The 23,862-nt window shown below is 51.3% G+C and overlaps 1 protein-coding gene and 2 long non-coding RNA genes across 3 annotated transcripts; all 3 read left to right on the top strand.

The window, feature by feature from the left end:
- Positions 1-275: 275 nt before the first annotated feature.
- On the top strand, positions 276-1,917 carry LOC136370645 (uncharacterized). Its single transcript, XR_010745219.1, has 3 exons — positions 276-335; positions 1,101-1,213; positions 1,854-1,917. It is a non-coding gene; the product is annotated as an uncharacterized lncRNA (long non-coding RNA).
- Positions 1,918-17,039: 15,122 nt separating this feature from the next.
- Positions 17,040-19,279, top strand: LOC136370692 (uncharacterized). The gene is made up of 4 exons (XR_010745227.1): positions 17,040-17,087; positions 17,641-17,689; positions 18,458-18,570; positions 19,216-19,279. It is a non-coding gene; the product is annotated as an uncharacterized lncRNA (long non-coding RNA).
- Positions 19,280-19,297: 18 nt separating this feature from the next.
- Positions 19,298-22,541, top strand: LOC136370911 (serine/threonine-protein kinase PAK 3-like). The gene is made up of 5 exons (XM_066334601.1): positions 19,298-19,333; positions 20,020-20,119; positions 20,569-20,765; positions 21,901-22,038; positions 22,440-22,541. Exons 1-5 carry the CDS (start codon positions 19,298-19,300, stop codon positions 22,539-22,541), a joined length of 573 nt encoding a protein of 190 aa, XP_066190698.1.
- Positions 22,542-23,862: the final 1,321 nt, after the last annotated feature.

The following is a 23,862-nucleotide window of genomic DNA, read 5'->3' as shown; positions in this document are numbered from 1 at the left end:
CTGAAGGAAATAGTCTGTGGTCAGGATAAAACCTGCCCAGTTTAGACACTGAATTCCAAGATTAAAGAATCACCTGGCCTTTTGAGCTGAGGCACTAAACCCCAATGCTTCAGGAACAGACCCAGGGCCCATGCATTGGAGAGGAAAATGCATCATCTGCCTTCAGGCAGACCCCTCCTGCATCCCGCAGGTTGGAGGCCTTTCCAGCAAAGATCTCCTGTCTGGGCTGGCTTTCACTCCAAGATCTAAATGGCTTCTCCTTTCTTTGCTGCTGTTTTGTTTCTAGGGCTTTTGGAGTTGTTTGTAGAGCCATCAACACTGCCACAGGACGACAGGTAAGTGCCAACAGCCTCTGCAGATTCTTCTGCTCTCCAGGGCTTTCCTCTCTTGTGTCAGCTGGGGCTGTGGGCAGAGCTGTGCCGCAAAGGCACAAGAAGCACAGCCTTGTGCCAGCCTGCCTACTGCATTTGGGACACTCTCTGTCCTGCTCAGCTGCCAGAAGGAAGGCAAGGAGGGCAGCGGTTCCTTTCAGAGAAGGACGCTCCCTGGCTCTCAATTGCTCAAACAAAGGTGGTGCCTTAGAGCATCTCACTGCTCTCTGGCGCTATGGCTTCAGAGTCCTGAATGCTCATTTCTGGACGCCAGCAAATACATCTGAATGTTCCTGGCAGCTCCTTAGCCACCTGTGGTGCTGCACTCGGGAACTGCATGTAGGGAGAGATCTGCAAGGTGTCCCTAAAAGCCCCAAGCCCTGCCTATAGCCCAGGATGTATCCACAGAGTACCAAGGCATGCATTACTTCTCTGCAGTACAGACAGAGAAACAAGAGAGTGTGCTCAGAGCTTTGGGGGTGATAGCTGAGACATCATTCTTAACAAGTGGACAAAGCAAAATGTGGTCAGTGGCAACGTGTCCTGTAACCGGCCCCCAAAGGAGCAGAGAAATGGGCTGTTGGAATGTCAGTTCCTAATGACTCCTTTGTCTGATCACAAGGCACTTTGGCACGGCTCACCTGTGTCATTGCAAAATCGCTCACCCCATGTGTGTTGTGGTCTCCTGCCACCAACTTCTAAAGTCATTGATTTTCAATGTCATTCTAGGTGGCCATCAAGAAAATCAATCTTCAAGGACCGAGCGTGATGCAAGATGTCATTAGTGAAATCATGGTCATGAAGAGGAATATGAGTCCCCATGTTGTCAATTATTTAGGCAGGTGAGTGGTCATGGTCTCATCCCATGAAGGTTTGTTTACATACTAAAAGCACGCGAGGCTAAAACCCCACTTTGGACACTGGCGGAAAAGAGAGCTGGTTACTTCTTTTTTCTCTACTCATCTCCAATGGATGGGAAGAGAGTGCATTTTGTCTGCATGAGTCTTGCCTGGCTTTCAAACACATAGTTGGAGAATTGTTCAAAATCTGCAGCAACCTTACCATAGGAAGTCAGTACCCTGTCAGTTCACTGCCTCCATGTTGTCTCAGATTGATTTTTTTTAGGGCTTCTTCAAAGCAGATGAAGCATCCTAGAGAGGATTTCCCGTGGATTGTTGCCCCTCTTTTCCATGGCTGGCCATGCCAGGAACACTAGGGGCTTCTTTCCAGAAATGCGCGTGACAGGGTTTTCATCTTGGCTGCTACTAAAGTGCACTTTTTGCCTGCTGGCCATCTAAAACACCTCCTTTTTCACAGATGTGCTGTTCTCCTTGAGACTGCACAGACTGCAAGCAATGCACAGACTGGAGGGAATGTTATTCCTTTAATTCTGTCCTTGTCACAAAGGGATCTGGAAACAAAAATTAAGCAAAAAAACAATGTATGCATGTTCACCTGCATGGCCTTGTTTCCTTCTTTCAGCTACCTTGTGCGTGAGGAACTCTGGCTGGTGATGGAGTACATGGATGGAGGCACTCTGTATAGTCTCATCAATGAGACTCAAATGACTGAAGACGAGATTAAAATCGTCAGTCGAGAGGTCAGTCAGGGATCCCAGCTGTGCTTCCCAGGGCTTGGGCAGGATTGTCTTGGAAAGGGGCTCAGAACAGGAGCGATTCCATGTGCCAGGCTTTGTTTCTGTGTCGCTGAAATGCTCTGGGCAAGCAAGAGCATCTCAAGTGAACTGCCTGCCAGTGCCCCTGCACTCACTGGACTCTGTGCTTGTTCTCTTCTCTTCTGCTGTTGCATTTTCTCCCTGTCTCTCGGATTTGCTGTTCTCCATGTTACCTCTGTAAACTTTGGCCGGTCTGCACTGCATTCCTTGTCTGTAAAAGCAAAAGGTGGTGGTGGCAGCATGTGAAGGACAGCAAGAAAAAAGAGAGAACTCTGTTCTCTCAGCCTCAGCTGAAAAGGTTAGCAGTGCAGCAAATGCTCTTACTTCTGAGCACTCCACTGCCGCAGCAGTCACCCTGGCTGGTTTGCAGGGGAAAGTCTACACCAGCAGTTTCTGTTGCTCCTTGAAAAGCTGACATGCCTTTCTTTACAAAGTGCTGCTCTGCTAGTGTGGAGCAGCAAGCTATCTCTCAATAGCACTGTGTTCTGCCATTACTCCCCATTTCCCCGGAGAGGGGGAATCTTTGAGAGCTGTTTCTTTACTGTGGGATGAAGTCACATCACTGTATTTTTGCCCTCCTGTTTCTGGTTTCTGTCTCAGTGCCTGCAAGGACTGGATGTCTCACTCCAACCATGTGATGCAACCGAGATTTGAAGAGCGCCAACATCCTTCTCGGAAACTGATGGCTCTGTCAAGCTGGGTCAGTATATTCTTAGCCAGGTGCAGCATTCCAGGGCTATGTGGGGGTGGGGCTGCTTTTGAGTGACTGCCAGCCCCTCAGAAATGGTGCTGGTGGCAGTGCAGGGAGCCCTGCTGTGAGCTGTCCACAGGGCTGCAAGGTGCACAGAGCTATGGCAAGGAACAAGCAGTCCACAGTGGCACTGCTCTGTGTGTGTCCCTTTCCAGAGGGAGGGAGCTGCAAGTCTAAAGCCTCAAAAGGCACTGCTTGAGGCAATGTAAAACATGGGGGGATTTTTAAAGTAGCCAACGCCATATTTCCTTGGCTAAAGTCCTGAGGAAACAGAGCAGGGACAGCTGTCCAGGAGATTCAGCAGCACATTCTCAAACTTCTACTGGGTAATTCTTTGGCTTGCTTTCCCCTGACTGCACAGGATTCCAATCAAAAGAGTGTTTTGCTTTCTCCCCAGCTGATTTTGGCTTCTCTGCTCAACTCACCCCTGAGCAGAGTAGACGGAGCTCGATGGTCGGGAGTACTTGGTGGATGGCACCTGAAGTGGTGAAAGGTCAACTCTATGGCCCCAAAACGGATATATGGTCTTTGGAATTGTGGCCATTGAAATGGTGGAAGGAGAACCTCCCTACTGGGATAGAAATTCTCCCTCGGTAAGGTGTAAATACTGCCTGATCCCCGCTGCCTTTCTCCCCTATCCCATGTTTCTGTGTGCCACTGGACAAAATCCCATTGCCATCTGCTGGAGCTACTTCCCCCACGGTCCCTTTCTGAAAATGTCCCTGCAGCACATCAGCATCTGCTGCAGTTTTGGGTCGCATCACTGGGGGAACTCAAGCCTTACCCCACGCAAACAATCTCCCTTCTCTGGCAACATTTGGCTTTGGCTTGGAAGTCCTTCCAGCTCTTTTGGCTGTGTAGATGGCCTTAAGAACAGGAAACAAGCAACTTAGACTGGTCTTCTCTTTCCTGAAATGAAGGAAAGAAACCCAGACCAAACAAAGTTTCTAAATCAGTGGTTTGGAAAGAAGAAGTGCACCCTCATTCTTCTCAGAGGGGAACTTGCCTGAAACCTGGACCAGAGGATGTGAGGGCCACAGAGTCTCTTGTGCTTCTTGTGCAGTGGTGCTGAAACACTTAGTGACCATTTCTCTTTCCTAACCCAAACCACCTTCTTCATGTCACCAAGCTGAAGCCTGGTGATGTGGAGAGCCTGCCAAAGCCACCCGTTTGTGTCCTGGCACTTCCTAGGATGGGCACATACCATTAATTGCATTGACTTGAGTGTCCACATGAGCAGAGGGCTACCATAGGGATGACATTTCTCCCTCTTCTGATTTGACCACCAAAACTTTCCTTTTGCCACGGAAGGGAAGCTCAAATTTGCAGTCTGCACAGAGACAGAGCTGCAGGTGTTTCCTGTGTGTCCGACAGGAATTTTCATGTAATAATCCCTTGAAATTGTAGAGTGAGTTAGTAGAGCAAAGTCTCTCTCTAAATAGCCTGTCAGGATGGTCAGGGGACACCTCAGAGAAGGAAACGTGCTTTTGCTGATGTAGTTTCCACTACAGATGTCAGTCAGGGAAATTAGCTGCCAAAGCAGATCTGTTGGATGTTGGAAAAGCTGTGGCTGCATCGGGCTTTGGGGTTTATGTTGGTCCAGGAAAGTCATCTCTGCCTCTGTGCCACAGCAGAAACAGCCACGGCAGAGTGCAGCTCAACAATGCGGTTTGGGAGAGCAGTTCCAGATGTGAAAGATGCAGCTGAGAGGACTCGTGTTTCCTTTTTCCTCCAGGCTCGACTCCTGATAGCCACGAAAGGGACCCCAGAGCTGCGGCAGCCCAGCTCCTCTCCTCTTGGCTGTGTGACTTCCTGAGCTGCTGCCTGCAGACAGACGAGGCGCGGCGCTGGTCTGCCAAGGAGCTGCTGCAGGGTGAAATGCCCAGGGGCTGCAGGGGAAACAGTGTCCCAGGGATGGGCTCCTCCTGCACTCAAGTGCAAGGCATCAGATGAGCTCCCCTCCTGCTCACCTCCACTCTTGGTGCTGTTTAAATGAAACAGTCAGGAATCCTAGACTGGGCTGGGCTGGCAGGGACCTGTAAAACTCATCTGGTCCAAGTGCCCTGCAATGAGCAGGGACATCTTGAAAGAGATCAGGATGCTCAGACCTGAAATATTTCCAGGCCTGGGGCACTTGGCAGCTCTTGCAGCAAGCCATGCCACTGTTGCTCCTTAGACCTACTGTTTAGTGTCAATTCCCCTTTTCATTTATAAAAAGCCTAAGAACTTGGAAAGTAATGGCTCATTGTTGTTGTTTTTTTCCTTTGTGCAGCATCCCATTTGTAACATCAGCCAAGCCTAAAGCCAGCCTGGTGCCACTGATTGTTTCACTGAAGGAGTGGAAGGAGAAGAGAGAATGAGAAGACCACTTTAGAACAGTTTTGTCCATCACCAGTTTAGAGGATTGTAGAGTAGGACTGTAGTTAGTATTTTAGAATAGGATTGCTGCATAGGATTGTTGCCCAGTATTGTAGGTTCAGATTGTAAATAAAAAAAGTTTTTGAAACCTCAACTCCTTTCAAAGATTCCCCTCCTTCTGAGCCTCTGAGAAAGCTCAACATTTCCTTCTGAACTGTCCATTTTTTTTTTTAGAGGTGGAAAGTGATTTTGATGGCTTCTTTGGTACGGTTTGAAAGTGGGGAAGGCTCTCCTTCAGTCATCCTCTCCAGACCACAGTGCCTTTTGCATATGGCCCACTGGCTGGATTTTACCCAGCTGTGGCACTTGTGTTTGAGGCAGAAAGGGCAATGGCATTTGCAGACAGAAGCAAAGGACGAGGGGGCAGCCCAAATATCCAGTGCAGATGCAGGCCTTGAGCTCTGACGTGAGAGCATTTGAGTTCCTGCCACTTGGATTTGTAACCCCCCTAAGCGCAGTGTCTCGTCCGGAGGGGAGTTTTGCCGCAGTGGGAAAGCAGAAAGGTCAGGGAGGCTGCTCGGCAAGGCGCAGAGCTGGTGCAGAGCTGTCAGCGGCTGCGGGCTGAGCCCGGCCCCGCCTTGCCCAGGCTGGAGCCCCGGCAGAGCCCCGGCAGAGCCCGCAGCAGCCTGAGCCTTGGCAGAGGCAGCTGCAGCGAGGCCCTTGGAGCTGCAAGAGGCAGCAGCCCGGCCCTGGGTGCCTCTGGGTGGCCCCGGGCGAATGCTGCGCTCTCAGAGCCCAGCTGGCAGCCGGCTGCTCCCGAGGGGAAGCGTCGCCGTGCTGGGCACAGCACAGACTGGTGCCTTTGGCCGTCCGGAGCCTGCCCAGGAGGAGAGAAAGGCAAACGGCAGCCGAGGGCTGCAGCCTGGCCGAGGATCCCCAGCCTTGTGCCGGCTGCCCTGTAACTCCTGGCCAAGGTGAGCAGTGTGGGCAGCGCTCTGGGCACAGGGCAGGGAGCCGGGCTGCTCCGCAGGCTCCAGCACAGGGCAGCGTCCTTCAGGCACGGCGCTCCTGCCGGGGAGCCGAGGCCAGCGGGAGGCAGGGACAGCTTGCTCAGCTCACATCTGCAGGTGCCAGGGCCTCACTCAGCTCTGGGAGGAAGGGCCTGCAGTGCTGGAGTTGTGCACTGAGCCACAGCAAAGGGGGGAAATGCAGAGTGTTCTGCAGAAATATTCAGGGGCGCCAGGCCAGCTTTGTGCTGTCGGGGCACACAGCCAGCACTGTGCAATACAGCCCTGAGCTGCTGGGAGAGAGGTGTTAGAAAGGAGCCATCTCTTAGATGAAATTAAATGGGGACAAAGTCATCAAAGCAAAAGAGAACTCTTTCTTCTTAAGGATTCACCTGAGCTATGTGTGTATCTGGCTCTCTCCCAGAGCCAACACACACACACACACACACACTCACACAGAATGCTGCTTTTTAATGACTTGCCCAGCCCAGGGCGAACCGTGTCCCCTTTCCCTTTGGCTGGGTACTAGGGAAATTGAATTTATTCTCTCCCCATCGCCCCTTTTCTGTCCCCTCCTCTCTTATCCTACTTCCCTTCTGTCTGTTTCAACCTGAGCCCCTCTCCCAGCTCACAGCAACACCCAACAATTAACTACCAACAATCCAAACCCTAAATAACAACACCAGGAACCAACCACTTTCGTTCTTTTTCCTAAAACTCTTTCAGCTGCAGCAAAATATGACCTCACAGATCATGGAGAGAATCGGGCATGAGCCTGTGGGTTGTGCTTGAGCACTGAAGTGATTTGGAAAGGAGCAGAAGGGTTTCAGGAGGCAATTTGTGTTTTCTTCTTGTTGGAGTCCAGGACATCCCCTTAGATGGCCTGGGACCTGAGGAAAGGAGTTTGAGCCTGACAGGGGCGTGTGGACACGGTCCCAGGGGGCTCGGGGACCTTGGCACAGAGCCCAGGAAGACACCGGGTTTGATTTAATCCATGGGAAAAGCTTTCAACATTGCAGAAGTATTATAAACTTCCAGGATGTGAAAACTGTAGTTTAGCAACAGTAGATGCTGGTAGAATTTAATAGTTTAGAATTTTTAGAATAGAAGTGAATGGGGAGTTTGGGTGGTACCTTATGTACTTCTCCTTCTTCCTCGTCCTCCATTTCTGGGGCGGTGATGGCACAAAGTAGTTAGAGGGATTGGACAAAGTAGAATGTCACTTCTGTGTGGGCACTGGGCATTGGCACAAAATAGTACATAACCAGTACGTAGTTATCTTTATAAATGTTAGGGGACATCCCATCTGTGGGGCAGTCACCTCGTGTCCCAGCTGCTGTCCGGACCTCGGCTGGGAGCAGAGAAAATTTTGAGATATCGAGTAATAAACAACACGAGAACCTGAAAACAAACCTTGAGGACTCGGCTTTTTTACACAGACGCGACTCGGGGCTTTTTAGAGGGCCAAGGACTTAAACCACCTAAAGCTCGGGCGAGGAAACCCCCCGACATTCTGACTGGCCAAAAAGAAAGACACACTGTGGCTTCAGTCAGCATAAAACATTTTGAAGGTGAATTAAAGAAATGCCTGTGTGCCATTCCCAGAGCAGAAAGTGTCTGAGAAAATGTTGAACTGTAACAAATCATGAATTCTGTTCACATTAACAGACAGGGTTGATCCCTCTATTCCCCCAGTGCAGTGACTGATGTGTGCAAGTGGCTACCTCAGCCTCGAGAATAGAGTAGTCCTCCTGAGAAGGTAGCTGGAAGGCATTCAAGGGGAAGGAGGTTGTAGGAGGCTCTTGAGCATCAGAGGAGAATTGGAGGAGTGGGATGTTCCCCAAATGACCACCAGAGACCCTCAAGAGAGCCCTGCTCTCCTGTCAGTAACTTCTGAGAAGTGATTTAAACATGTCAACTCATTTGAGGGAATGTTTAGGCCCGTGACGTTCAGCACAGTAAGGAGTAGGTCTTATTTCCATAGTTACAAATCAGTAGGTGAGATCTCTGAGTGAGCACGTGTTAGAAAAGTGATTCCCCATGCCCCCAGCACTGAAATAAAGTCATGCTCCTTTCTCACACTGGGCTGGCACCGGGGATCACACCCTGCTTGGTAACTTTCATTTAGTCACTTCCCTTGACAGGAGAAAATGAAACCTTTTCCAGCTGTTTCCCTCGGGTTTCCCTTTCTGGGGGCCAAAGCTCTGTGCTGCAGGTGGCCCGGGAGTGTGCAGAGCAATGCAGCCTCCACAAGCCCTTGGGTTTCCCCACAAGTCATCATGGGTTTGTTGCCAGGTGTGCCAGCTGTGGCAGGAGAAGGAGCCCGCAGTGCAGTGTGGCGCCGTGCCCTGCCCCAGCCAGGGCTCTCTGGCACAGAGGAGCAGCAGCACCAGCACCTTTCCACCCACTCCTGCCTTGGCCTCCCCTGGGACACAGGAGCCTGTGGAAATCAGCACCACCTGGTGCCTTCCCAGCTTGGAGCAGCTCCTGCTGCTGGGCACATCCTGCACTTGTACTGCTTCCACACAGGAATCCGGCAGAGGGGAGACGGACATACAGAGAAGCCCTGGGCTTGTGCAATGAATGGCAAATGCATGGGGGATGTGTTAGGATTATTCAGCTGTTATTCCAATACTGCCTTCTCTCCTGTTCTCTCTTCGCATTTCCTGCTCTTTCCCTCTCACGTTTCCACCCTTCCCACCTTTTCAGTCTCACAGTTTTCCTGTCAGGTTGCCTCCCAAGTTTTACTCATTTTCCCCCATCCTTTTCAGCTCTCTTTCCTCACACTTGACTTCTCACATTTCCCTACCTACCCACTGTTTCCTGCTTTTTTCTTCCTCATGTTTCTCACTATATTTTCCTCCTGATCCTGCCCTTTTCTCCCCTCCGGTTTCTCTCCTTCCTCAGTCATTTTTCTCACAGTTCCTTCTTCACGTTTCTCACTTTTACCCTCATGTTTCTCACGCTTTCCTTCTCACAGATGTCCACATTTGCCCTCACATTTATCATTCTTTCCATGTCATGTTCCTAATACTTTTCCTTTCTATTTTGTGCCCTTTTTTCACTCCTGTTTTCTGCCACTTTCCCATCAAACTTCCCACCCTTGTTTGCCCTCCTGTGTTTCTGCCTTTTTCTGCCCTCTGGTTTCTCACTCTTTTTCCCCTCAGGATTCTCACAATGTCCCCTCACATTTACTGCCTGTTTTTCTCTCTCTGCCAGTAATGTTTCTCATGAAGAACAACCTAAACTGCAATGAGCTTCCTGCTGCAGCTTTGGTTTGTATTTCAATTCTCTCTAGTCTTCATAGTGTTCTAAAGAAACAGGTGCCCTGAAGGATACCATCGCAGGTGAGCACCACTGCAGCATCTTGCCTCAAGCAGATCCCATCTCCCTTCTCATCACCTCACAGTCACTGTGACTCCGGCCTGGAAAAACCACTTGTGATGCTTCTTGATGCTAAACCAAGTCCATCTGCACAGGAAATGCTTTGGCCCTCATTGGAAAAAAATAAAAGGTTTGGTTTTTGGTTTTGTGTTTTTGTTTTTTTTTAATGTTCAGTTTGTGAAATTTCTTCCTATTTTCACCTATTTGAATTGCCTTGACATCAAAATACTGCCAGCTGACATTCCAAACTGGCTGGTCTATGTTTGTGTGCACAGAGCAAAGGTGCCCCACTGTGTCCATTAAATACCTACACAAGTGTATTCATAGCAAATAGAACTAAACACACATAGAACAGCATACTTACATATGCAATACTTACATACATATATATAATTACAAACATGTATGCATATGCACACACACATATATACATGGCATACATCCATAAATATAATGACATACATATAGAAATATTCCTACACAATCAGAAACTCACATATATAAACATCCATATCCTTATTCCTCCATGTGTCCAAGTCCATGTATCTCTAAACAGAACTCTAAGCTGAGGGATTCCAGCCGCCCCATCTTCAAGGCCGTTCACTCCGTCCTTGCTCCCTCCCATGCAGAGCAGCTCTCCTGGACAGGGACAGCAGGTGGGACGTGTGGGAAGCAAGGGAACACTGAGTCAGGATCGGGAACGTTTCCCTTGGCAGCACCTGCCCTTCAGTCAGGAAGGGGAAATCCCAGCGCCTCCCCAGGACGGTGAGGAAGAAGAAGTTTGGCCAAAGCCCAGGCCACGCTCAGCCGCACCTGCCCCACCGGCCCTGCGGCCTCACCAGGCTCTGGGCTGGCAGCCAGCAGCTCCCCTGGCCCCTGCTGGAGCTGGTGGCCTTCAGCTTCTCCCTGCTGCCTCCTGGCAGTCTGCGCCTGTCCTCAAAGTCTGCAGGGCAGCTGTGGCCAAAGCGGAGCCTCTGGAATTGGTGCCAAGGCCTGGCAGAGCTGCAGGCCCGGAGCCCTCTGTGCTCCCTGCTGGCCCCTCCATCCCCTCAGCCCCACCGTTCCCTTGGGCAAAGCCCCGGCCCCCTTTGGTTTCTTCTTTCAGCCCCCCACAGTCCTCCTCCACCCCAACTCCATCCCTCTGACCCATCCCGGCCCCTTAGAGCCCGCCACCCCCTCAGCCTGTGCCACTTCCCTGTCCCCTCAGTGCCACCATGGCCCTCTGCCTCCCCCACAGCCCTCAGTGCCCCCAGCAGCTCAAGGTCCACCGTCCCTGCAGCGTCAGCGCCTCCTCAACCCCCTCAGCCCCCTGTGTCTCCCCGTCCTTCAGCAGCTCCTCAGGGGACAGTGCCTGGGGCCACGGGCAGCTCCCAGCGCTCCAGGAACTCCCGGGGCTTGGAACTGCTGCTCCGCCCGGCCCCGGCCGCCAGCTCGGACCCAGCCCAGCCACAGGGGACACAGGGGCACAGGGGGACAAACAAGAGCTGAAAAAGGCAAGCCCAGGGGGGAACAAGAGGTAAAAATGCAGCGAGGCCTACACAAACATCAGTCCATCCATGGCATTAATCACAGGCCATCACAGAGCGTTTGCTTGTGATGTCAGGGCACGGTCGCCACGTGGTCGTGGTGACATCACAAGGTTGCCTTGGTGCACGGAAGGCCTCAGGGTGGTCAGAGCAGCTCTTGGGCTTGCTCGGTGGCAGGAGCATCCTCCTGCTGCTTCAGCTTTTGTCAGTGAACAGCTGCATACTGACAGGAGACACATTTATTTCTGTTCTTCCAGAAAAGTCTGCAAACTTGCACAGCAGTTGCCACAATGATTGAGCAACTCGCTGCTGTAGTTTGCTCCGTTTATGGCATTGGTTATTCCACCTATTTCCTGACCAACCTGGCGCGTAAGTAGAGGTTTTCCCTGGGTGTCACCTAACCTGGCTTTTGTGTCTTCCTGCTCTTTCTTAGTGACTGAGTTGATTTGGAAACACAAAGACCATTTGGATGCCACTTGGGTAAGCTGCTCTCAACACGTTCAGCTCAAAAGGGGGTGTCTGCAGCCAGGGCTGTGCGGGCCAGCATTTGCAAGGGAACCTGCAGGGGTTGTGTTCCCTCCATGGGAGAGTCTGTGGCAGCAGAGTCTGGTCATTTCCTCCCTTTGCTGGGTCAAGCAGGACAGCTTAGAAAAATGTGACTGGAAAAAACTTCTTGGAAGGCCTTCTAAAAATGCTCTGGTTGTCTCCAGTTTTCTCAAAGAATCTGGGTTATTTTCCCTTGCTTACTGCAGGTCACCTGAGCCGGGTGTTCAGAGGTGCTGATCCTGAGGTGAGTGAGAAAGGAACATTTGATGCTGCTGGTGTTTAAGAATTGTGCAGCAAGCTGTGAGCTTGGCCTGTGGCAGTAGGGTGTGGAGGCCCAGCTGAGTAGGCTGCAAGAAAATCCACCTCCATGTCTGCAGCAGCAAGAACAAAGGCATCACTGGCTATTTCTAATTTTCCATTGCAGAACTTTAAAAGAACTAAAGGCACAGTTTTGCAGAGAGAACATTGCTTCCTGATAGTAGCCAGGGGGGAATATCTCATTAAGAGCAATTTGCAGTCCACTTGAATCGGCACATTTGAATTTATTCTGAGTGACTTAGAATCCCATTGCTATCAAAGTTGATGATTTGTGCTTAGTAGAGCTGGTTCTAGAGCTGAAGACAAGGAAGGTTATCAATGAGCCTGTGTCTCACACTCCTGTCTGTCCACAGAGCACAGAAGCAAGAGCAGACTCTCCTCTGGCTCCCTGTGCTCCTGGAGAAGAGGCCAAAGAGGAGCCAATGAGCCACAAGGCTCCAGATGTGGTCACACCACAGCCAGAACTTTCCCAGACAGTAAGTGCCAGTTCTGGAGTGGGCTGTCTTTACTGCAAGGCAGGGCTGCAAGTGTCTGAGCAGCCATCTCTTGCTGTGTGGTGCCTGAGTTGCTGAGTGTTGGAGCCTGGCCAGGACCCAGCGATTCCCTCAGCCAGTGACACCTGGAAAATGGGCTTTGTGCTGTCGGGTTTAGGCCCCAGTTTGCTGGATCCTGAGAGGGGCCAGCCTCAAGCATGAAGCTCCCTGTCTGCAGAGGAGGGAGCATGTCAAAGACACTGCTCTCAGCCTTGGCGGATGCGTGGGGCACACTGTGGTCTGGGGACACCTGTCCCCCTCCACAGACTTGCCAAGTAGCCACGGGCACAAAAAAGCCTTGATGTGACAACACAAGCCCTTTGGGGTGATTTGTCCCTGCGAGCTTCTTGGCTGTGCTTACCTGGGAGTGTTTCAGGGACACACTGGGGATGTGAGTGCTGCTTGAAGTCAGGGATTTTGGTGCCTTTGTTGCCAGGTTGTTCTTTTGTTCAAATGGACGCAGAGGTGGGCAGGGGAAGCAGAAGGAAGGGGCTGAATGAATGGGATTTGGAGGTGAAAGAGGAAAAGCTGAGCCTGACGGCAGCTCCCAGTCACTTGTTCTGCATTTGTGTGCACAGGACACCGAGGCAGAGGCACAAGCAGAGCTCCCCAAAGCTCCCAGTGACATGATGGTAGTGAAGAGGAGAAACCAAGAAGACATGAGAAGAATTCAAGAGCACTGGGATCTCTATCGGCAGAGGCGCAATCAACAAAACCAGGTGAGTGCAAGAGTGGCAGCCACTCCACTCATGAAAGATTCTGTCTCTTGCTCTTCACAGAACTTTGGGGAGGAGCTGCAGGCAGAGGTGCAGCAAACTCAGGCTAGGATCGAGGCAACGGAGGAGAGGCTGAGGAAGAAATTGAGATTCCGAGAGAGAGAGAAGACCAAGTTCATCTCCTGAGGAACAAGTGGCTCTTGACAACCCAGTGAGTGAAAGGGCGACAGCCACTGCAGTCCCCAACCTGGTGCTTTGTGCCCTTCTTGTCTTTCCCCTGCAGAGCAGCAGGGGGGTGGGGTGATGCCTCTGAGTGCCATCCTGCTCTAGTGTCAGTCCCAGACACTCTGAAGGACACTCCCTGCTCTGCTGAATCTCAGCTGCTGCCCTGGACTAGTGCTTTGGCCTTTTGGCCAGCAGGCATCTGAATGAATTCCTGCTGGCCTGTTCCACTCTCCTTGAGAGAGGAGAGGTTTCTTGAGGTGTTCTTGCAGGTGAACACGGTGGCCCAGATGGATCTGGAAACAAACTGTCTGTATCCCTCGTGAATCTGGTCTCTCCCGTTCCTCGCAGTCGATGACTCTTGGCTGACAGGGACAGGCTGGACTCTGACTGCTTTGTTCTCTTTGATTTGAGGTGGGAGTGTTGACATCTGGCCTGGCAGCCTGCAAAGATTTCCAGCAAGGGACTGGCAGTGAGGAGCCCCAGGATTCCTCTGAGGCACAGAAACCGTCCCGAGCAGAAAGGCTGCCAGCTGGGCACGTTCTGAGGATGGTGGAGGAAAAGAGGACGCCGCGGGAGGAGGTAGAACATTTGAACAAGGAGCTGCAAGTGTGTCTACAGCCCTGGGAGGGGGAAAAGAGTCCTTGGGAGAAAGTGGAATGGTCACATTAGCAGTCAACCTTCCGAAAATCCATGCAAATGGATTTTGGAGGATATGGAAAATGAATCTGGCCCTGAACCAAGTAAAACCGGCCTTTGGGTTTGACCCATCCAGTTGGAGAAGTGGCCATCAGAACAAACGCATGGCAGAGGCCTGCATGTGGCTGACAGCACCTTCCTAAGGCCTTGCATTTGAAAGGGGATCTGGGGCTAATCTCTGCCAGCCACTTTTCTGACACCAACTCCTTTGTTGTTTCAGAATTCCACAGGCTCTCCTATTGAAGCTGCTGCAGCAGCAGCAGCAGCAGTGTCACCTAAAGGAGCCTTTGCTGCCCCAGCTGAGAAGTGGAGCCCGGGCAGCTTGTTCAGCTCCAGCCCTGACACAGCTGCTGCTCAGCAACAGGAGATGGAGGACAACTCCCTGGAGCTCCTGAGTACGTCTTGTGTCTTTCTTCTCTGAGGGACAGTGTATTGTGTGCATGTGTCAGCATAGCTGGACCAAATGATCCTCCTCCCTTTGGCGCCCCAGGGACATTCAGGGCTCCCCACAGGAAATGCTGTGCTCCAAGGCAGCACGAGAGTGCTCTGGGTGTTCCTGCAGCCTTAGAGGGCAGCTTGGACATGCTGGGCTTTGCCTGAGCTTCCCCATCTGCCAAAGGCAGAAGCAGGGATTGTTGTTGCATCAGCAGAAGGCTGTGACCTAGCAAATGATCCAGGCAAGTCCTGGGTGCTAATGGGCAAACTGGAGAGAATAGTTGGCTTCCTAAATTCTCCTTAGATTCCTGACTTCTCACCTATCACGAGAGCAAAAAAAAACGTCAAAGAAATTGATTGGGTTTGGCATTTTGTCTCTTGGTTGTTGTTTTGGTTTTAGTTTGGGGTTGTTTTTTTTTTTTATTTATTTTTGTGGGTAGAGTTTTTTTCTCCATCCTGAAGGAGCTCTTCTGCATCATGTGTCGTACCGGTGTCATTTTTATGATGGTTCTTATTACCACGACTACATCTACAGGGTTTTTTAAAAGAATATTATATTTTTCTCAGTGAGAACTCCTTGGATAGAACATCAGGTGACAGCAGAAACAGAGAGCAAGAGCTGGGTTTTTTTGTGCCCCCAATGAAAAGACAGATACTTTTATCACAATCTGCATTGAATATCCTAGTTTTGTTTTTAGAAAAGTGTTTCCAAAGAGACACATGGATGTGCCATGATCTAGATCAAAGTGCACTGTAGGCATTTCTCAGGAGCGAGCTTCCAGCCCTTCTGCTGTATATTGATCAGAGGCATGTCACCTTTTCCTACCTGATTCCCAGTCATTCCCATGACTGTTAGAATGCTCCCCATTGGCCCCAGCTCTGCTCAGATCAGTCTGGAGGAAAACACATCAAGCCCTATTTGATTCTGCAGCACAAGTCACTTAATCTGCTTTTTGCCCAGAACAGCTGCCAGGACTGTGCTCTCAGATAAGGCCCAGTGGGGCTGAGAACAGAGCCCAGTAGACTCTCTGTCCCCCATCACCTGTAGGCACAAAAAGGGCATTGATCTGCCCCTGGGTGTGTCTGATCTCCAAGCCAATCCTGCTGTGTCCTCAGTGGGGGCACCAGCTTGGAAGGGGCTGGCTCTGGCTGTGCCTTCTTCCCACTGCTTGTCAGTGCGGGTGCTTGGGCTTTGGCAGCTTTGTTGTGGTGGCTGCCCTGCCCCTGAGGGCCGCTGTGACTGCCGAGGCTGGAGCCTTCCTTAGCTGGGAGAGTCCCGCTGCCGCCCGGCCGCTGCAGCGTGGAGCTGCCCCGAGGCAGCAGCCCCTGCTCTGGGCCGGCTCCTGCATGGCCGGGGCTGGGCCCCCAGAGGGTCACATCTCCTCTGGGCAGCTGTCCGTGTCCCGCCGGCACCTGAGGAGCGCTGCTGTCCCTGCTGCCCTTGCCTGCTGGTGTTAGGATAGGGTTCATAATTTCTGTTGCCACAAAGCTGGGAATAGAGCCCCAGCTTCACTGCAACCAGGATGTTGCTTCCATTGTTTCAACCAAATCAAGTATAACTTTGCCTAGGTAATCGAGGTGGGGGGAGTAGGAAAAGGTTGGGACGATTTGTACTCGGAAATAAAGCTATCCTTTCTTTACTAGGTCGGGTGAAACTGTACCTAAGCATCATAAGATAAATATAATTGTAACGATTGTTGGTAGCTGAACGTAATTATTATTTCAAACTAGAATCATGAGAATCACAAGGGAAAATATTCACCAAAACTCATGCTTGGGTATATACAACAGAACAATGGAGGTTAATGTTTAACATAGAGTTGTGTAACGGAGGGGTATAATATTGGGGCCTTCTTGGACCCTCGTCGGAGTTGGATTTGGGTTTGTACCCCGGCTCCCAGAGCTCTTATCAATAAAGCACCCACGTAATCTCCCTGATTATGTGTCTTCCTCGCTAACACTGGGGGAAGATGGGCACGTGTGCAGGGCTGAGAGGGCGACTGCAATGGCAGGGACTGATCCCAGCTGTCAGGGGGAGGAGAAGCAGTGTGGTTCTTCACCTGGGGCACGGGCAAGAGCGTCTCCCAGCTCAGCCTGCTCCTCAAGGGTGAGGCTCCTGCTGCTGAAGGCCCCCTTGGGATTCGTTACAGCATGAGCTGCTTTGGTTTACAAAGGGGAAGGAATTCTTTTGGCAAACTGCTGCAAGGAGGAGAAGATGCCCTCCTCTCCTGGGAATGCATCTCCCCGTTCTTTGTTTTCTGCCAAGAGATCTCTTCAAAAGACTGTAGAAAATCAGTCTCTGTGCTGGCCTGCTCGTACTGCAGAGCTGCCTGTCTTGTTGTGGTTGTTGGTGGTGTTACCCAGCAGACCACAAAGGACTCAGAAGCCCAGACTGCCCAGCCCCAGTGGGCCTGCCTCTTGTATCTCTTGGATGGCGGGATCTCTGCTTTCAAGTGAGCATTCTGTATTTTGTTTCCATCAGGGGAAATAGTGAGCACGGAAAATCCCCGGAGGACATACACTGAACGGGAAATTCTTGGCCGTGGGTGAGTCCAACCACAGTTACTTCTACACAAATCATGAGGCAGGTAATTTGCTGCTGGAATATCTACCAAGCGTGAAGTCGGGCAAGCTGCAAACATGTTCGGGCAGTGGGATTAGTCTGCCCCATTTCTCAGTGGCAGCCAGCCTTTTTAAGTGAGGTCAGAAGGCATTGTCCAAGACACTTCTATTTCGCTGCCAGAAACAGCAACCCGCCACCTATCATAGCAGTGAGAGAACACTTCTCAGGAACATTTTTTCCCAAGAGTTTGCTGAAGGAAATAGTCTGTGGTCAGGATAAAACCTGCCCAGTTTAGACACTGAATTCCAAGATTAAAGAATCACCTGGCCTTTTGAGCTGAGGCACTAAACCCCAATGCTTCAGGAACAGACCCAGGGCCCATGCATTGGAGAGGAAAATACATCATCTGCCTTCAGGCAGACCCCTCCTGCATCCCGCAGGTTGGAGGCCTTTCCAGCAAAGATCTCCTGTCTGGGCTGGCTTTCACTCCAAGATCTAAATGGCTTCTCCTTTCTTTGCTGCTGTTTTGTTTCTAGGGCTTTTGGAGTTGTTTGTAGAGCCATCAACACTGCCACAGGACGACAGGTAAGTGCCAACAGCCTCTGCAGATTCTTCTGCTCTCCAGGGCTTTCCTCTCTTGTGTCAGCTGGGGCTGTGGGCAGAGCTGTGCCGCAAAGGCACAAGAAGCACAGCCTTGTGCCAGCCTGCCTACTGCATTTGGGACACTCTCTGTCCTGCTCAGCTGCCAGAAGGAAGGCAAGGAGGGCAGCGGTTCCTTTCAGAGAAGGACGCTCTCCCTGGCTCTCAATTGCTCAAACAAAGGTGGTGCCTTAGAGCATCTCACTGCTCTCTGGGGCTATGGCTTCAGAGTCCTGAATGCTCATTTCTGGACGCCAGCAAATACATCTGAATGTTCCTGGCAGCTCCTTAGCCACCTGTGGTGCTGCACTCGGGAACTGCATGTAGGGAGAGATCTGCAAGGTGTCCCTAAAAGCCCCAAGCCCTGCCTATAGCCCAGGATGTATCCACAGAGTACCAAGGCATGCATTACTTCTTCTGCAGTACAGACAGAGAAACAAGAGAGTGTGCTCAGAGCTTTGGGGGTGATAGCTGAGACATCATTCTTAACAAGTGGACAAAGCAAAATGTGGTCAGTGGCAACGTGTCCTGTAACCGGCCCCCAAAGGAGCAGAGAAATGGGCTGTTGGAATGTCAGTTCCTAATGACTCCTTTGTCTGATCACAAGGCACTTTGGCACGGCTCACCTGTGTCATTGCAAAATCGCTCACCCCATGTGTGTTGTGGTCTCCTGCCACCAACTTCTAAAGTCATTGATTTTCAATGTCATTCTAGGTGGCCATCAAGAAAATCAATCTTCAAGGACCGAGCGTGATGCAAGATGTCATTAGTGAAATCATGGTCATGAAGAGGAATATGAGTCCCCATGTTGTCAATTATTTAGGCAGGTGAGTGGTCATGGTCTCATCCCATGAAGGTTTGTTTACATACTAAAAGCACGCGAGGCTAAAACCCCACTTTGGACACTGGCGGAAAAGAGAGCTGGTTACTTCTTTTTTCTCTACTCATCTCCAATGGATGGGAAGAGAGTGCATTTTGTCTGCATGAGTCTTGCCTGGCTTTCAAACACATAGTTGGAGAATTGTTCAAAATCTGCAGCAACCTTACCATAGGAAGTCAGTACCCTGTCAGTTCACTGCCTCCATGTTGTCTCAGGATTGATTTTTTTTAGGGCTTCTTCAAAGCAGATGAAGCATCCTAGAGAGGATTTCCCGTGGATTGTTGCCCCTCTTTTCCATGGCTGGCCATGCCAGGAACACTAGGGGCTTCTTTCCAGAAATGCCACGCGTGACAGGGTTTTCATCTTGGCTGCTACTAAAGTGCACTTTTTGCCTGCTGGCCATCTAAAACACCTCCTTTTTCACAGATGTGCTGTTCTCCTTGAGACTGCACAGACTGCAAGCAATGCACAGACTGGAGGGAATGTTTATTCCTTTAATTCTGTCCTTGTCACAAAGGGATCTGGAAACAAAAATTAAGCAAAAAAACAATGTATGCATGTTCACCTGCATGGCCTTGTTTCCTTCTTTCAGCTACCTTGTGCGTGAGGAACTCTGGCTGGTGATGGAGTACATGGATGGAGGCACTCTGTATAGTCTCATCAATGAGACTCAAATGACTGAAGACGAGATTAAAATCGTCAGTCGAGAGGTCAGTCAGGGATCCCAGCTGTGCTTCCCAGGGCTTGGGCAGGATTGTCTTGGAAAGGGGCTCAGAACAGGAGCGATTCCATGTGCCAGGCTTTGTTTCTGTGTCGCTGAAATGCTCTGGGCAAGCAAGAGCATCTCAAGTGAACTGCCTGCCAGTGCCCCTGCACTCACTGGACTCTGTGCTTGTTCTCTTCTCTTCTGCTGTTGCATTTTCTCCCTGTCTCTCGGATTTGCTGTTCTCCATGTTACCTCTGTAAACTTTGGCCGGTCTGCACTGCATTCCTTGTCTGTAAAAGCAAAAGGTGGTGGTGGCAGCATGTGAAAGGAACAGCAAAGAAAAAAGAGAGACTCGTTTCTCTCAGGCCTCAGCTGAAAAGGTTAGCAGTGCAGCCAAAATGCTCTTTACTTCTGAGCACATCCACTGCAGCAGCAGTCACCCTGGCTGGTTTGCAGGGGAAAGTCTACACCAGCAGTTTCTGTTGCTCCTTGAAAAGCTGACATGCCTTTCTTTACAAAGGTGCTGCTCTGCTAGTTGTGGAGCAGCAAGCTATTCCTCTCAATAGCACTGTGTTCTGCCATTACTCCCCATTCCCCTGGAGAGGGGGAATCTTTGAGAGCTGTTTCCTTTACTGTGGGATGAAGTCACATCACTGATTTTTGCCCTCCTGTTTCTGGTTTCTGTCTCAGTGCCTGCAAGGACTGGATTGTCTCCACTCCAACCATGTGATGCACCGAGATTTGAAGAGCGCCAACATCCTTCTCGGAACTGATGGCTCTGTCAAGCTGGGTCAGTATATTCTTAGCCAGGTGCAGCATTCCAGGGCTATGTGGGGGGTGGGGCTGCTTTTGAGTGACTGCCAGCCCCTCAGAAATGGTGCTGGTGGCAGTGCAGGGAGCCCTGCTGTGAGCTGTCCACAGGGCTGCAAGGTGCACAGAGCTATGGCAAGGAACAAGCAGTCCACAGTGGCACTGCTCTGTGTGTGTCCCTTTCCAGAGGGAGGGAGCTGCAAGTCTAAAGCCTCAAAAGGCACTGCTTGAGGCAATGTAAAACATGGGGGGATTTTTAAAGTAGCCAACGCCATATTTCCTTGGCTAAAGTCCTGAGGAAACAGAGCAGGGACAGCTGTCCAGGAGATTCAGCAGCACATTCTCAAACTTCTACTGGGTAATTCTTTGGCTTGCTTTCCCCTGACTGCACAGGATTCCAATCAAAAGAGTGCTTTGCTTTCTCCCCAGCTGATTTTGGCTTCTCTGCTCAACTCACCCCTGAGCAGAGTAGACGGAGCTCGATGGTCGGGAGTACTTGGTGGATGGCACCTGAAGTGGTGAAAGGTCAACTCTATGGCCCCAAAACGGATATATGGTCTTTTGGAATTGTGGCCATTGAAATGGTGGAAGGAGAACCTCCCTACTGGGATAGAAATTCTCCCTCGGTAAGGTGTAAATACTGCCTGATCCCGCTGCCTTTCTCCCCTATCCCATGTTTCTGTGTGCCACTGGACAAAATCCCATTGCCATCTGCTGGAGCTACTTCCCCCACGGTCCCTTTCTGAAAATGTCCCTGCAGCACATCAGCATCTGCTGCAGTTTTGGTCGCATCACTGGGGGAACTCAAGCCTTACCCCACGCAAACAATCTCCCTTCTCTGGCAACATTTGGCTTTGGCTTGGAAGTCCTTCCAGCTCTTTTGGCTGTGTAGATGGCCTTAAGAACAGGAAACAAGCAACTTAGAACTGGTCTTCTCTTTCCTGAAATGAAGGAAAGAAACCCAAACCCAACAAAGTTTCTAAACCAGTGGTTTGGAGAGGAGAAGTGCACCTTCATTCTTTTCACAGGGGAACTTGCCTGAAACCTGGACAAGAAGGCCACAGAGTCTCTTGTGCTTCTCGTGCAGTGGTGCTGAAACACTTAGTGACCATCTTTCTTTCCTAACCCAAACCACCTTCTCCATGTCACCCAGCTGAAGCCCTGGTGATGTGGAGAGCCTGCCAAAGCCACCCGTTTGTTTCCTGGCACTTCCTAGGATGGGCACATACCATTAATGCATTGACTTGAGTGTCCACATGAGCAGAGGGCTACCATAGGGATGACATTTCTCCCTCTTCTGATTTGACCACCAAAACTTTCCTTTTGCCACGGAAGGGAAGCTCAAATTTGCAGTCTGCACAGAGACAGAGCTGCAGGTGTTTCCTGTGTGTCCGAACAGGAATTTTCATGTAATAATCCTTGGAAATTGTAGAGTGAGTTAGTAGAGCAAAGTCTCTCTTCTAAATAGCCTGTCAGGATGGTCAGGGGACACCTCAGAGAAGGAAACGTGCTTTTGCTGATGTAGTTTCCACTACAGATGTCAGTCAGGGAAATTAGCTGCCAAAGCAAGATCTGTTGGATGTTGGAAAAGCTGTGGCTGCATCGGGCTTTGGGGTTTATGTTGGTCCAGGAAAGTCATCTCTGCCTCTGTGCCACAGCAGAAACGGCCACGGCAGAGTGCAGCTTCAACAATGCGGTTTGGGAGAGCAGTTCCAGATGTGAAAGATGCAGCTGAGAGACTCGTGTTTCCTTTTTCTCCAGGCTCGACTCCTGATAGCCACGAAAGGGACCCCAGAGCTGCGGCAGCCCAAGCTCCTCTCCTCTTGGCTGTGTGACTTCCTGAGCTGCTGCCTGCAGACAGACGAGGCGCGGCGCTGGTCTGCCAAGGAGCTGCTGCAGGTGAAATGCCCAGGGGCTGCAGGGGAAACAGTGTCCCAGGGATGGGCTCCTCCTGCACTCAAGTGCAAGGCATCAGATGAGCTCCCCTCCTGCTCACCTCCACTCTTGGTGCTGTTTAAATGAAAACAGTCAGGAATCCTAGACTGGGCTGGGCTGGCAGGGACCTGTAAAACTCATCTGGTCCAAGTGCCCTGCAATGAGCAGGGACATCTTGAAAGAGATCAGGATGCTCAGACCTGAAATATTTCCAGGCCTGGGGCACTTGGCAGCTCTTGCAGCAAGCCATGCCACTGTTGCTCCTTAGACCTACTTTTTAGTGTCAATTCCCCTTTTCATTTATAAAAAGCCTAAGAAGCTTGGAAAGTAATGGCTCATTTTTGGTTTTTTTTCCCTTTGTGCAGCATCCATTTGTAACATCAGCCAAGCCTAAAGCCAGCCTGGTGCCACTGATTGTTTCACTGAAGGAGTGGAAGGAGAAGAGAAGAATGAGAAGACCACTTTAGAACAGTTTTGTCCATCACCAGTTTAGAGGACTGTAGAGTAGGACTGTAGTTAGGATTTTAGAATAGGACAGTAGCATAGGATTGTAGCCCAGTATTGTAGCTTCAGATTGTAAATAAAAAAAAGTTTTTGAAACCTCAACTCCTTTCAAAGATTCCCCTCCTTCTGAGCCTCCGAAAAAGCTCAACATTTGCTGTTGAACTGTCCATTGTTTTTTTTTAGAGGTGGAAAGTGATTTTGATGGCTTCTTTGGTACGGTTTGAAAGTGGGGAAGGCTCTCCTTCAGTCATCCTCTCCAGACCACAGTGCCTTTTGCATATGGCCCACTGGCTGGATTTTACCCAGCTGTGGCACTTGTGTTTGAGGCAGAAAGGGCAATGGCATTTGCAGACAGAAGCAAAGGACGAGTGGGGCAGCCCAAATATCCAGTGCAGATGCAGGCCTTGAGCTCTGACGTGAGAGCATTTGAGTTCCTGCCACTTGGATTTGTAACCCCCCTAAGTGCAGTGTCTCCGTCCGGAGGGGAGTTTTGCCGCAGTGGGAAAGCAGAAAGGTCAGGGAGGCTGCTCGGCAAGGCGCAGAGCTGGTGCAGAGCTGTCAGCGGCTGCGGGCTGAGCCCCGGCCCCGCCTTGCCCAGGCTGGAGCCCCGGCAGAGCCCCGGCAGAGCCCGCAGCAGCCTGAGCCTGGGCAGAGGCAGCTGCAGCGAGGCCCTTGGAGCTGCAAGAGGCAGCAGCCCGGCCCTGGGTGCCTCTGGGTGGCCCCGGGCGAATGCTGCGCTCTCAGAGCCCAGCTGGCAGCCGGCTGCTCCCGAGGGGAAGCGTCGCCGTGCTGGGCACAGCACAGACTGGTGCCTTTGGGCATATGGAGCCTGCCCAGGAGGAGAGAAAGGCAAACGGCAGCCGAGGGCTGCAGGCCTGGCCGAGGATCCCCACCCTTGTGCCGGCTGCCCTGTAACTCCTGGCCAAGGTGAGCAGTGTGGGCAGCGCTCTGGGCACAGGGCAGGGAGCCGGGCTGCTCCGCAGGCTCCAGCACAGGGCAGCGTCCTTCAGGCACGGCGCTCCTGCCGGGGGAGCCGAGGCCAGCGGGAGGCAGGGACAGCTGCTCAGCTCACATCTGCAGGTGCCAGGGCCTCACTCAGCTCTGGGAGGAAGGGCCTGCAGTGCTGGAGTTGTGCACTGAGCCACAGCAAAGGGGGGAAATGCAGAGTGTTCTGCAGAAATATTCAGGGGCACCAGGCCAGCTTTGTGCTGTCGGGCACACAGCCAGCACTGTGCAATACAGCCCTGAGCTGCTGGGAGAGAGGTGTTAGAAAGGAGCCATCTC

Source organism: Sylvia atricapilla, chromosome 22 (assembly GCF_009819655.1).
Source record: "Sylvia atricapilla isolate bSylAtr1 chromosome 22, bSylAtr1.pri, whole genome shotgun sequence".
NCBI classification, from domain to species: domain Eukaryota; kingdom Metazoa; phylum Chordata; class Aves; order Passeriformes; family Sylviidae; genus Sylvia; species Sylvia atricapilla.
Note: the sequence above shows the minus strand (reverse complement) of the source record. Positions and strands in the feature narration are given on the sequence as shown.